This window comes from Grammomys surdaster, unplaced genomic scaffold, assembly GCF_004785775.1.
Source record: "Grammomys surdaster isolate TR1022 unplaced genomic scaffold, NIH_TR_1.0 172, whole genome shotgun sequence".
NCBI classification, from domain to species: Eukaryota; Metazoa; Chordata; class Mammalia; order Rodentia; family Muridae; genus Grammomys; species Grammomys surdaster.
The window spans coordinates 4,277,361-4,292,208 of NW_021604620.1; the positions used below are offsets into that span (position 1 = coordinate 4,277,361).

The window sequence follows — 14,848 nt, forward strand, 5'->3', positions numbered from 1 at the left end:
GACAGGCAACACATACACACAGACACACACACATACACACGCACACAGACACACATACAGACACAGACACACACAGAGAGATACAAACACACATACAGACATACACTCATACACACAGACACACACACACAGACACATATACAGACACAGGCACACACAGAGATACACAAACACACACATACAGACACATACACATACACACACACAGACACACACACACAGACACACATACATACACAGACAGGCATATATACTGACAGACACACACACATATACACAAACACAGACACACACACATATACACACAGTCACACAGACACAGATTGGTATGGTGGACAGGTATCAAGTACACAGTGCAATCTTGCTTCCCACAGGGATGAAGACTCTGTGTGGCCACACTGTCTGGTACAGTAGCCAGTAGTTATCAGTGTCTACCAAGAACTTAAAAGGCGGCTGGTGTACTGAGGAGGTACTTGTCATTTGATCTCATTTTAATTGATTTAAATAGAAACAGCTGGCTGAGAAGACAGCTCTTGGTGAGCACAGGGCCCGAGTGAGGTCTCAGGACCCACATTTAAAAAAGCAAAACATCCTGGCCTGAGCTGGTCACGGTGATCCCAGCACTCAGGAGGCAGAGGTAGACGGGTCTGTGTCAATTTGAGGCCAGCTTGGTCTAAAGAAGGAGTTCAAGGTCAATCAAGTCTACACATTGAGACCCTGTAAAAAACAAAACAACAACAAAAGCCAGGTGGTGACGCAGGCTCGGAATCCCAGTGCTGACAGTGCACGGAGCAGGGGATCCTATGGGCTCCCTGCCAGCCAAGCCTGGGCCAACCACTTAGGACAATACAGGATGACAGTTCATAAAAACCAAGATGATGGTGCCTGAGGAACCAGAACAAAGCTTGTCTTCTAGCCGTTCATACCTCACAAACCCCACAAATGTGTGCACCTGAATATATCCCAAACACACACACACACATACCTCACACACAGACTGTAAACATCATACACACATACCTCACACATACTTTACACTCCTCACACAGACCTCTCTCTCACACACACCTTACACATCACACACACACACATTACACATACACACACCTTACACATTACACATATAACCTTACACATCACACACACACACACACACTCCAAATAAAGAGAAACAGCCACTCAAATCTAATGGTTGCATGATCAGCATTGTGACTCAAGATCCTTCCATCCTTCTGGATCCACTCTGGGCTCACAATTCCCCGACTTAGAAAACACTCTTCCCTCATGAGGAATACAGGGCTGATTAAGATAGAACCATGGGTGTGTGTCAACAACAGGCCAAGGGCCACTCACGTAGCATTTCTGATGATGAGCTGTTTCCTTGCGGTGGACTGGACGTTCTCAGGCTCAAACCGGATAAAGTATTGGGCTGTTAAATCTTTCAGTTCTCCCGGGTCTGGTTCACTTTTCCCACCAGAAATATAGATCAGATCCAAAGCCACCAGCTGCCCTGTCCCTGACGGAGGAGAGGAGTGAGGCTCAACTATCACCAGGCCGATGTCAGCATCCTGTGGCCAAAGGCTGCCACAGGACCCATGTCACACCCCACGCAGATAACCTTATCCAGGGCCCCCCAGAGCACACAGAAAATGAAAGTGGGCCTTGAGCACCCATCCACCCTCAGGTCTGGAGACTGACTTGAGAGCTTTGCATATGATCAATTAATGTCTACTGAGTGGAACTTGACAGACAATTGGAGTGGAGGAAAGAAAGAAGGGAGGGAGGGAGGGAGGCAGGAAAGGGAGGGAGGGAGGAAGGGAGGGAGGGGAGGGAGGAAGGGAAATAAGGAAGAGAGGAAGGAAGGGAAGGAAAGAAGGAAGGGAAAGGAAACACTGCATGCACCTGTACAACTCATAAAAATGCCCTCTCCAACCTTTCAAAACCCTAGAGGTGTAAGCAGTGTGAGCCACAGGTGACTCTCAGAGTTCAAAACGGACTCCGAGAGAGAGAATGAAAGATTTCACCTGTAACCTCTGCACTAGGGAAGTAGAGGCTCAGAAGTTCGAGGCAGTGGCCACCCCCACTGCCCCCAGATCCCCTCTCCCCAAGATGGGGTGGGCACAGCGTGCCACTGCTGTGTCACTGTGGATAGCAGCTCCCGGAGCCATGGCCCCACCTACGATGACCACCTCCTTTGTCTGACAGTTGTCACACACGATGATGAAGGTCTCTTCTGCCTTTCCTAGGCCAGTAGGGAGGAACAAGACCTAGGGGAGAGGAAGAGTGTGTGTAACAGAGACACTGTTACATTACAGACACTGCAAGCAGAGAAAGGCGTGGCAAGGACCAGGGCCTGCATGTAACCCTTGTGCGGCTCCCTGTAACCCTCAGCGGTCTGGCCCTGCTGCTCTTCTTCCACCAGCAAGGCCTCACCTGTGAAAGGTTCTGCAGACTCTGCAAATAATGCCAGCTGCTGAGGAAACTGATTTTGAAAGATGAGCTTATGGGAGACATTCTGGATTCAAACAGCAATACCGTGCACTGACTTTTTAAATCAATGAATCTAGTTAGTACTTATGTGGAAGAGTGTGCCACGGCGTGTATTTGGAGGCCAGAGGACATCCTGTGGGAGTCATAAGACAGCCATATACATAACCCAACAGAACACAAGCACACGCACCTGTCTAGACCCCACTGATGCTGTGCCTTGGGTCAGAACAGTGTGGGCGTGAGTCATGAGAACACAGAGGGAGGTGATGATGGGATTTCTGAGGAAGCCACCAAGGGTGAGCAGAAGGGACAGGTCTCATTACCCACCTCCAACAGTATGGCATACCCTGGGGACAGCTCAAACACAGAAGGCATTACACCAAAGGGAGGCTGCTCCACAAAGCCAGTGGTTGCAACAGCCTTAAAAAAAAAAAAAGGCAGAGGGTTACACATTAGTGTGGAAGAAATTGCAAAATCCAGCACTCACACTGTAAGCTTTTCCAAGTGTCCATTTTGCTGTCTGAGGATTTTAAGGATTCTCCAAGAACTCCTGGTCCTGTCTGTGGCGGTCACTGCATCTGTCTCTGACCCCCACCCCACCCCCACCCACCATGTGCTTATCAGTTTCTGTGTCGCAAGGGCACCTGACATCTTGGTAGCAAAATTGTGATTTTTCTCAAGAAATCCTCCAGGATAGAGGCACGAACTGGTGCTTACAAGACCCTGCAGGGCAACATACATGTCCAGGAAGGGAGGTCTCATAGTCTAAACCAGAAGGCATGGGGAAATCTACCGGCCACCCAGAAATGCCAGTGTACGTGTGATGTCATTAGTACCAGGCTGGGGTTGCCTGGGCAAAGAGCCTGGAGATACAGACACTTATATGCAATCTCTCTCTTGGAAAGGTCGGCTCAAAACATACTGTGTGTAATATGTGTGTCTATGTTCACATGTGTGTATGTGTGTGCATGTGGAGGCTGGAGGACAGCTCCAAATATTGTCCTTCAACAGTGCTGTCTGCCTGTTTTTTGAGACAGGGTCTCCCACTAGCCCGGAACTCACCACCTAGGTAGGCTGACCGGCCAGTGAGAAGACCAGGCACCGTACGGTCTCCACAGCCTCTGACTGGGATTATAGCACAGTGGCCTTTTTATGTCGGTTCTGAGGACTTAACGGTTTTCTCCGACTGAGCCATCTCCCTATCCCCAAAATACTTTTAAGTACTGTGCTGATACAGAATTCAGGCAAAGCTTCCTGCCTGTGGTCTCACATAATGCTCAGATCTGCGATGATAACTCTGGGCTAAACTGAGCACATGCGGTCGTCTTGGAGACGGCACTGAAAAATAAAAGAAGGCATAAGCCGCACCCAGGTTTGCACAGGAGCTCATAACCGGAAGCACACCCCTAACCTCTACACTTTTGTCCTCAGGCCAGGGCGTGTGGATCTGGAGATTGCGACATCCTACTTCTGTGAGTTTCTGGTCCCAGGTGTGGCTCAGTGGCCTCCAAGCTCATTTGCCTGTGTGGGTTCACCCCTTCCCCGGGTCGCAGTCCTCGGCCACTCACCCGGAAACTCGGCGGTGGCCAGCTCTTTTGGGGCATGATGCAGAATTTGCCGACGCTGAAGCCCACGTTTTTGCAGATGAATTTGGTTATCTTCACTCCTCCAATGAGGCAGTGGCCACAGTCCAACACTGGTGACACTGAGACCACGGGAAGAGATTGCTCAGGGAGGGCAATGGGAGCTGGTGAGGTGGCACAGCAGGTAGAAGGGCTTGCTACCAAACCTGAGGATCTGAGTTCAATCCCCCAGAGGGACACAGTGGAAAGAGGAAACCGAGTCCTACAAGGTGACAACCAGATGTGCACCATGGCACAATGCTCCTCCCCCAAATACACACGTGTATGATAAATCCATGAAATAAAAATTTAGTTTTAAAAAGGGACAACATATGGCTCCAAATGGACCCTGCAGCCATCGCTCTTTCTGAGGTCCGGATGGAGCTCAGAGCAGCCTGCCACACTGAGGAGGGAGGATAAACAGGACACGTGGCCTGGCCCCTGAGTCCCTCGGGCTCTGTCCAGGGTGCTGCCAGGTCACATGACAGTCGTCTTGTTGGACTCAGATCCGCAGTGGGTGTCTGGGCCAGGGAGACCCAACATGGTCTTGGAGGTTGTAGGTCAAATTGGGGGAAGGGCTGAATGCAGCTGCAGGAGCTCGTACCCAAGAGGGACCCTGTGGTTGGCTTTTTTCTAAGGAAGCCTCCCTCCCCTAGCAACAGAGTCAATGTCTTCAGATATTTCCTCTGGGTACCCAGAAACACCTTCCCCTACTGCCTCAGGCCCTGCTGACAGAAGAATGGAGGCCTGTTGCCACAGAAGCTACTGGAAGGTTCCTTTCAGGATCCTGAAGCCTCTGCCCAAGAGACACAAGATCTGGGCCACTTCCAGGGACTCCCAAGATGCTGCCTGCCCTTACAGGGGCTCCCCCAGACCTAGATGGATCCACTGTAGGTGCAGTACACACACTCACTCACAGGTCAGCACTGGTGGCGGTCTCCGGGCCTGCAGGGGGATTACCAGTGTGTGGGGAGACTGGGTCTCCACCAAAATGAAATCATCAAAATCGCCAAGACAATCTGGGATGAACTGGACGATGTACTGGCAGGTCATCCCGGGAGCCACTATTCCGCCTTTTCCTGGGAACATCCCTGTTGACCAATGAGGATGGAGGACCAGCTGCCCACCAGGGCTCCGGCTGATCCACCTGGGGAGTTACAGTGTATTTATTTCTGTCCAATTGAATACTCGCTCTGGAGGGAAGACAGCACCATAAGGCTGGGGAACCTCCTACAAGCTACAAGATTATGAGGCCCCTCTGTGAGGTTAGAGAAGCAGGGAGCGATCGCTGAGGGAGAGGAGATTCTTCTCTCCCTTATAGACACCTGTGTTTGTGACCCTGTGAGAAACCTCAGTAGACTCCCTGGTTCACCAAGTTCAACTTGGTCGGAATGGTTATCTAACTGTTGCTGGAGCCTTTCTGGGACGAAGGGATGCTGGCTCACCTCTCCCCAGGAAACGTCATGCAACAGACACGGGCCACAGCTGGACCAAGGCCAGGCTGACGGTAATGCTGCCTGGGGCATGCGGGGGCCACACATAGGTAACAACACCAGGGCCCAAGCAGGAGTGAGAAGGCCCATGAGGAAAGGATGGGTGTAGGCTACCTGGCTCTGTGCTAGAGGGATTATCTTGTGGGCAGACCTTTGAGATCAGGGTGTTTGCGCGGCAAAGGGGTTTGGTTTGTTTTTTTTGTTAGACAGATACTCTTTACCCGCACTGGCCTCGGATTAATGTCAATCCTTCCAAGTGCTGGGATTACAAGATGGGGGCCTCAAGATGCAGCAGACCCTAAAGCTGGAAGGCTGGTTGGAAGGTTGCCATGGTGACGCGAGCACTGAAGAGTACCCGGTCAAGGGCAGCCACAGCATGAAGGGTGGGAAACTGGCAGAACCAGTGCCCTGCCAATACTCTGGGACCTTGATGGAAGGGAGGAGCGGGGCTGTGGACTGAGTGAGAAGGACCACAGGGGCAGCTGAAGGAGAGAGGCCTGGGCAGAGCATATCACCATGAGGCAGTGTAGACTGCTACTATAGCGAGCTTACCAAGTCCCAGAGCGAAGTACGGAGAGGACGGTGGGAGGACACGCAGGAATCGGCTGGTGGCGGTGGTGTTCTGCAGAGCGATCACCATCTGTGCAAAGATAGGGGTCTCACTTTTGGCCATCCAATGGTGCGCAGCATGAGGTCAAGATTTATTGATTGGCTGATTGGTTGGTTGGTTGGTTGATTTCTCTTTCTGTGAGTGTGTGTGAGTGTGTATGAGTGTATGGATGTGTGAGTGTGTTTGTGAGTGTGTTTGTGAGTATATGAGCATGTGAATGTGTTTGTGTGTGAGTGTGTGTGATCCTGTATGAGTGTGTTTGTGAGTGTATGAGTGTGAGTATTGTGAGTGTGTTTGTGTATGAGTGTGTGAGTATGTGTATGTTTATGAGTGTATGAGTCTGAGTGTGTTTGTGTGTGTGTGTTTTTATGAGTGTGTGAGTGTGCGTGTGAGTGTGTATGTGTGTATGGATGTGTGAGTGTGTTTGTGTGTGAATGTGTTTGTGTGTGTGTATGTGTGTGTGTGTGTACTTGTTTGGACGGACATCAGAGGACAACTTGTAAGAGTCAGTTCTTCCCTTCTGTGGCTTCTGTGATAGAACTCGGGCTGTCGGGCTTGCTGGCAAAAGCCCTATGCACTGAGCCATCTCACCACCCCATATTCAAATGAGATGAGAAGGAAGAGGGTTCTGAAAGAAATGAGCTTGGTCCTGTGCTGGAAATTACTGAAGTTGGGTGACGGGTCTATGGGGGGTTGGTTTGCTATTCTATCTACTTTTTATGAGGACAATTCCATAGTAAAATTAAAATACAAAGCCACGCATGGTGAAAAATACCTGTATTCCCAGCACTTGGGAGGCCAAGGCCGAAGGATTGCCATGAGTTTCGGGGCAGCCTGGGCTATGTAGTGAGTTATAGACCGGCATGGGTTACAGAGTAAGGCCCTGAGTGAGGAAGGTTTTTAAAGCTCTCCTCCTCCAGTTAAAATAAAAAGTAAAATGAAAATTAGAGTTGATTCAATGCTTTTTCGTGGGGTTTAAAATGACAGCTGCAGTTGTCCTGACTGTCAGTGCTCAGTGGGATTGGAGCTGGCTCATGAAGCCAGCAAGGACCCAAATCTGTAGACTGTTAAGCACAACATTTACACACAGCCTACTGTGCTGGTCTGTTTCAGATGTCAACCTCACACAACCTAAAATCCTCTGGGAAGAGTCTTAGTGAGAAGCTATTTAGACCAGGTTGGTCTCTGGGAATGACTTTGGAGGGCTGTCTCCATTGTTAGTTGATGAAGAAAGACCTAGCCTACTAGGTGGCACCATTCCCTAGGCAGGGGATCCTGAGCCACACAGTACAGAAGACAGCTAGATAAAAGCAAGCAGGTAGGCTGGAGAGATGGCTCAGCAGTTAAGAGCACTGACTGCTCTTTCAAAGGTCCTGAGTTCAATTCCCAGCAACCACATGGTGGCTCACAACCATCTGTCATGGGATCTGATGACCTCTTCTGGTGTGTCTGAAGACAGTGACAGTGTACTCACATACATAAAATAAGTAAACCTTTTTTAAAAAATAAAATAAACAATTCTTTAAAAAAAAAAAAGCAAGCAAGCAAGCAGGCAGCCTGAGCACATCTGTTCCTCTCGGCTCGTGACTGTGGACCTGGTGTGACCAGTTTCTTGGGTTCCTACTTTGACTTCTCAGGGTATGGAATTGTAAGCCGAGTAAAGCTTCTCTTCCCTAGGTTGCTTTGGGCCAGAGCAGTAGAAAAAGAACCAGAACCTCACACAGAGTCTCCCATACACCTGAGACCATTTGCACACTACCCATAACATACGGCAAATACTACACTAATAGTCCTTACCCCGTGTTGCTGAGGGGACAAGAAACGAGGTCTAAGTGACCAGTGTAGATGGGAACACAGTGGGTTTCACTATACGAGACATGAGCAAGACTCACTCAAGGTCAAACGGTGGGACAGGCAGCAGGGTGTCGCACATCACTTCATCCCTGAGGGTTCATCGCGGTGCTCAGCACAGAAGACATTCAAGTTTTGCTTGAACTTTTTCAACCTACTGTTGTTGATTGACTCCATGTGCTATAAGGCTGACCACACTTTTACAAAGCCTCTGCTCTGGGCCTCCTCAACCTCTTGACAACCAGCGAAGGTGGGAACTGTGTGTATTCACAACCAAACAGGGGCTGGGAGATCGTTCAGTCAGTAAAGAGCTTGTATAAACTCGAGGACCTGGCTTCAGGGTGATGGCTCCTGAGAAACAGCATCCAAGCTTGACCTTGTGTCTGTACACTCACACACTCATATGTGCACACACATTCACGCACATGTACACACATTCACGCACATGCACACACATTCATGCACATGCACACATATTCACATACATGCACACACACATTTACACACATGCACACACTTTCACATACACATGCACACACATTCGTACACATATTCACATACATGCACACACTTACACACATTCACACACATACGCATGCACACACACTCACACACACTTTCACACACATACATGCACACATGAGCAAGCAAGCAGAGAGTGAGTGTGTGAGCTGAGCAAGGAGCAAATTCTAGTTCCTTTCCTTCTCTGGTGCGGAGTTCTCTAGCTGTGTACTTAACTGAGCAGTAGTTCAGCCTGCCTGCTACTCCGAAAATCTCTTCATAGGTGCTCAGGAGTATCAGGGACTCTTTACAAGGTTGACTCCATAAACTGGCCTCTCCTGGAGCTCGCTGACCTCTGAATCCGGGCTGGGCACTGGCTATAGCCAGTGCTCAGCTGTAAAACAGGACTGTCTGGGCAGCAGTGTCAGGGCACACTCAGTACACTCAGTACCAGGTGCTGTCACAGTACCTCTGACATGTTAGGCTCACCTTGAATTTTTCCTGCCTCAACTCCAGAGTCAACTCCAATTCAAAGATTTCTGGTTCATTTCTTTCCTTCTCTGGTGCGGAGTTCTCTAGCTGCCTCCACCTCCCAGTGCTGGCAGTACCACCATGGCTAGTTTTATAAAGTGCTGGATGTTGGCATTTTGTCTAAGCTCTGCCCCACAGTTACCTGGCAACAACCGAGTGTGCCTGACTCACTATAAAAGGAGCTGCTTGGCCCCTCCTCACTCTCTTGTTCTCTTCTCCTCTTGCTCCCTTACCCTCTTCCCCCTCTCTCCCCATTCCCCTCCCCCCTCTCTCCACACGCTCATGGCTGGCCTCTATTCCTCTCCTCTTCTCTCCTCTCCTCTCCTCTCCTCTCCTCTCCTCTCCTCTCCTCTCCTCTCCTCCTCTCTCTCTGTCTGTCTGACTCTCTCTCTGTGTGTGTGTCTCTCTCTCTCTGTGTGTCTCTCTCTGTGTCTCTCTCTGTGTCTCTCTCTCTCTCTGTCTCTCTCTGTCTCTCTCTGTCTCTCTCTGTCTCTCTCTCTCTCTCTCTCTCTCTCTTCCTGTCTGTCTCTACTACCCTCTCAACTCCCCTCCCCATGCCCTACATAAACTCTATTCTATACTATGCTGTCCTGCGGCTGGTCCCTCAGGAGGAAGCATCCTTCAGCATGGGCCCACAGAGGCACCCCTTCCCCTGCACCATACCGTGCCTCCACCAAACATATCCCTGCCTTCTTTTCTTTTCATTAAAGAAAACACTGGGTATCAAACCCAGGGCTTCACATATGCTCGACCAGTGCTGCCAATGGAGACATATCCCCAGCCCTGTTGCTTTCTTTAATGGGAAGCAAGACTTAAGAACGGAAATCTAGATAGTGAGTGTGCCACCCACTCCCAGGGCGACATTACTTTTCTCTGTGTCTGTGGGTAGAGCTAGGGAATAAAGTAGGGATGCTGTTCTGTACATCTGTATTTGCCTCTGTGTCGCCCTATTGGTACGTGTGCGCACATCTTGTTTGGTGTGCATGTGTGGGTGATTGTGTACATTCAGGAGCACTTGCTACATGTGTACACACATGTGAAGGCACATGTGCTATGTGTGTACTCACATGTGAAGAAGTGTGTGCTATGTGTGTACCCACATGTGAAGGAGCATGTGCTACGTGTGTAGTCACATGTGAAGGCGTGTGTGCTATGTGTGTACTCACATGTAAAGGAGCATGTACTACACGTGTACTCACATGTGAAGAAGCATGTGCTACTTGTGTACACACATTCGAAGGCCAGAGCTCAAGCTTGAGTCCCATTTCTTGGGAGCCTTTTGTTTTTTTGTATGCATAGATGGGTTATGCGTGTACACGTGTGTGTAGATGGAGTATACACAAGTGTGTGTATATCCAGGTGTGGATGGATTTATGTGTGTATTTGTGTGTGGATGGATTTACGTGTGTACCCACACATCTTTGGAGCCAGCATCAGGTGTTTTCATCTATGGTTCTCCATCTACCTTTTGGCACAGGGTCTCTTGCTGAACCCGGTACTCACTGACTGGCTAGGCTGGCTGCTCGGTGAGCCTGCAGGATCCTCCCAGTGCTGCTGGGATTACAGGCCTGCACCGTGCCTGGCTCTTCACACTGGGTGCTGGCTTGCACGGCAGCCACTTTACCCACTGGGTCATTTCTCAGCCTACACGGTTATTAAAGTCACAAATCCACGCTTTACCTCCACTACAACCCAGCGTCGTCAAATTCATTCTAGCGTTCCCCCTTTCCTTATTTACAGGAGACAGAAGCTATGTAATGCAGCTATAAGATCTGTTGTTTTCATTCATATACATGTGTGCATGCGTGCATGTGTGTCGGGGGATATGTGCACATGAGTGTGGGTGTCTGTGGTGGTCAGAGCTGTTGGAATCCTCTGGAGCTAGAGTGACAGGAAGTTGTGAGCCACCTGAAGTAGAGTCTGGGATTCGATCTTAGGTCCTCCCCAAGAGCAGTGAGCACTCTCACTGCTGAGCTATCCTTCAGGACTGGTTTGTTGTCATGTGGCCTAGTCTGACATCTGACTCTCACCCTCTCTTCTGCTCCCAGGCTAGGGGAGGACTGGAGTGCTCCTCCCACTCAGCTGATGGTTCTTTTCTTTTAGAAAAGTAACACGTATGACATGTTGCATGTGCCTCCTTCAACAGACTCCGGAGGAGAGGTTGTTGAGTGGAGAAGGGCACCGAGCAGTTGTGGAAGATGGGTGACAGGCACGTGGATGTGCATTTGGCTTTCCCCTGCTTTCCTGTGTGGTTCAGAAAATCCCATGATGTAAAGAAGCAAGGTCTCTCTAACCTCGTAAATGGGTCCAATCTCGTAGTCTGTGAAAAATCCAACTGATGGTTTTGCCAGGAACACGGGGGCATCTGCACAGCTGTGGAAGGGGAGAGAGGCTATGAGCTTCATCTGGCTGGCACAGTCGAAAGCCGTGACCCACTCATTCAGACAGCAGGATGTGGTGGCGCACTCCCATGGTCCCAGCCATCAGAAGTTCAAGGCCAGCCTCAGTACTCTACACCCTCTCTCAAAAAAACGAAAAGTAAAGAAATAAACTCATCTATGCCATAAAAGGTGTTCACAACAATCTGTTTGTTGGGTTTTCTGGCTGATGTTTACTAAGCAGGTTATAAAAAATTTTAGGGCTGAAAAGATGGCTCAGTGGCTAAGAGCACTGACTGCTCTTCTGACAGCCCAAGCTCGGTGGTAACTCAGCCACCTGTAACCCCAGCTCCGGTGGGAGGGGTCAGATGGACTCCTTGGGTACCTGTACTCACACACATACATATACGCACAGACACACACAGACACACACACACACACACACATATTTTTACTTTAAAAAAATTAATTAATCTTAAGGGCTGGAGAGGTGGCTCAGACATTAAAGGCTAGGCTCACAATCAAAAATATAAATTAACCTTAAAATAATAATTTTAAAGCATGATCCATGTTTTGTAAAGACAAATATATTAGGCTACTTCTAGAATTTTCAATATGCATAAGGAAATTCTAGAAGTTTAAATACCAACATGTTAACTGGGATTTTCAATACAGTTTTTCTTTATTTCTCTTAGATCTGTGTGGATGCACCTGTGAGGGAGAGGTGAGGGGTGAGGTACACACTGGTGTGCCTGCATATGGCCAGAGGAGGCCACGTGGTGGTGGGGTCCCTTGCTCTCTGCCTTGTTTTATTGAGACAGGGTCTCTCACCGAACATGAAGATTGCTGCTGCTTCAGTGAGTCCGGCTGCTCAGTGAGCTCTTGGGATCCACCTCTCTCCACTCACTCTTAAACACTGGAGTTACAGGACATACCTAGATTTTGATGTGAGTGACCGGGATTTGAACTCGGATCCCCATATTTGCACAGCAATCACTCATGCTTACCAACCATTTAATTTTTTTATTCATTAATGTGATTATATCTCATACTTGGAGACACACTGAACTCATGGATGGAAGGATTCAACTGTGATTTGCTTCAAATTTGCAGGGGTGAAGAAGTGGGTGGAGGGTTGGAGGAAGAGAGATTTTCCTTGAGTTGAATTCATGTGGGGATGACGGTCTCTTGAGACTATGCCATGTCTGTAGTGTCATAATTGACCTATAATGGCCGTGTGATAAATCACGCGTTAAACACTTACAATTTTTCTTTATAAAAGATACATTAATACTGTTAAATACGTGAAAGCAACCACTCCTTTAAGACAATTATTGAAATGTGGCCAAAGACTCTTTTGTCTCTAAAAAAGACAGAAAAATTTTCCCTTGTTGTGAATTGCCCTGGTGTTGTTTGTATTTTTGATGCAAATTCTGCTTCCCCTAGAGGGGCTGCCTCAGACATGGAGTGAATCAAGGCGACTTCCTGTGAACCTTCTCCCCAGTGTAATTTGTAAAATAAAGGCTAGAGCTGGACAGGGGACAGAAAGGTAGAGCTGAAAGTTCTAGAGAAAGAGGGAGGGAAAGGAGGAGGGGGAGACAAGGAGAGGAAGTGTAAGAATGTAATTTCAGGTCTCAGCTTGAACTTAAAATTGAAAGATCCTTAAGTTTGAGTCAAATATTAGCTGTCCCCGAGGCACATCCCAGGAAGAGCACATTCCAAAGGCTCAAACAAACATTCCAGGAAGAAGGGTCCAAGATAGGAGTTTATCAGGGAGATGAGCCCTTAACACAGTAAACCTGGGTAAACAGAAGCCACTTAAGTTGTAAAAGATAAGGTGCAAATTTGAGTTACTTAGCAACTGGGCCTGAGAACTGCTGTTGAAGTCAGCCTTTGTGGTTATTGATTAAGAGGAAAACTGCCCTTATGAGCCCTGTGAATATGATATAAAAACTGCCCCCAATTTTGGTTCGGGGTTCTTTTTGCTTGCATGCAAGAGAACCCCAGTGCACTGTTTTTGTTTGTTTGTTTGTTTTGTTTTGTTTTGTTTTGTTTTATCAATTTATCAATAAACCTCATGTTATTGCAGTGAGTCCCATCCGTGAGTGTCTCTGGAGGAGCGTGTCCCCTGGTTTTGGATCTTTAAGTCCAACAAAAGGAGAGTGAAGAAGACAGAAGAAGAGGAGGTGGAAGGAAGGTGGAGCAGAAGCACGTGGCCTGGAGAAACCGCAGTTGCAAGGGATCTCATAGCTGGGGAATAGAGTAGTGTAGGGGTAGATCTGCCCAATTTAGGTGCACAGCTTGCATTCATATTGAGTTGTGTTTTCCTTGCACAGGCTTCTTGGGGTTGGAGATCTACCACAACATGCCTTAACTACATGTAACTAAGAAAATGTTTAAGACATATGAGCCTCTTATAGAAAGGTCTATTATCACTGTCAAGTTGGCTGGGTTGAGCATCACCTAGAAACCTGGTGAGGCACACCTGTAGGTGCCTGTGAGTGTTTCCAGGGAGGGCTGACTGAGGAGAAAAGGGCCCACGGTGAGTGTGGGCAGCATCTTCCTACAGACTGAAATAGAATGGAAGGGGAGAAAGGCAAGAGGCTGGCCGAACAACCCCTTTCCCACGTTTGGCAACCACAAAGTGGACTGACTGCTCAGGTCCTCCCGGCCATCATGGATTGAATCCTCTGAACCTGGAGCCAAAACCAATCTTACCTTCCACATCGATTTAAAAAAAAAGTAATCAATACACCATGGGAGGGTCACATGACTACAGACCTTACTCCCCAGCCCCACCCCCTTTGGGATACCCATAAGAAGCCCATGCCAGCTCCCTCAGGGGTCTCTACTCCTCTATTTCTAACTCCTGACAGCTGAGAAAAGCACAACCTCTGAGGGTCAAAGGCCATAACTGAGGGTGACCCTGAAGCCCGGCTCTCCTCTGATACTCGACCTTGGCTTGCCAAAGTCTAGGGACCTCCTCAGACCAGATCCAGAACCTTCCCAGGCTCGTGCTAAAGCTCAGGCTCCCTGGGATTCTGAGGGAAGAACACACCTCCACTCTGGCTCCTCATTCAGAGATCCTCTTCTCTCTGGCTTCCTCGAAGGCACAATTAGAGACTTGCCTCCATGCGGTGTGTTAGGCGGGAAGAACCGAGGGTTTTTCAGGAAATGATTCCGATTCTCCATCCTGGCCAGCAGCCTTCTGTCCAGGGCTCTCTGTGGCACCTGCAGGTGCTCCATCCACTTCTTGTTTGTTGGTGTGCTTGTCTTCTTTGGAGCACAGGAAAGCACAGTTAATAACAAGCAAGGGGATGTCGGAGCTTGTCGCCCTCTTGGTCAACTGCATGAACTGCAGTGTTCATCTGG

The 14,848-nt window shown here is 48.8% G+C and overlaps 1 protein-coding gene across 2 annotated transcripts in view; it reads right to left on the reverse strand.

The window, feature by feature from the left end:
- Positions 1 to 14,848, reverse strand: part of Dlec1 (DLEC1 cilia and flagella associated protein) — a 51,180-nt gene that overhangs the window by 26,517 nt on the left and 9,815 nt on the right. The window contains exons 5-12 of one of the 2 annotated variants that reach the window (XM_028767381.1): positions 14,535 to 14,752; positions 11,393 to 11,471; positions 6,158 to 6,245; positions 5,030 to 5,203; positions 4,059 to 4,195; positions 2,818 to 2,910; positions 2,177 to 2,267; positions 1,354 to 1,516 (exon numbers count right to left, since the gene is read on the reverse strand). In XM_028767381.1, coding sequence (XP_028623214.1) covers positions 1,354 to 1,516; positions 2,177 to 2,267; positions 2,818 to 2,910; positions 4,059 to 4,195; positions 5,030 to 5,203; positions 6,158 to 6,245; positions 11,393 to 11,471; positions 14,535 to 14,752 — 1,043 coding nt within the window. The remainder of the gene's footprint in view (positions 1 to 1,353; positions 1,517 to 2,176; positions 2,268 to 2,817; positions 2,911 to 4,058; positions 4,196 to 5,029; positions 5,204 to 6,157; positions 6,246 to 11,392; positions 11,472 to 14,534; positions 14,753 to 14,848) is intronic. The other variant, XM_028767382.1, reaches the window with a different exon arrangement.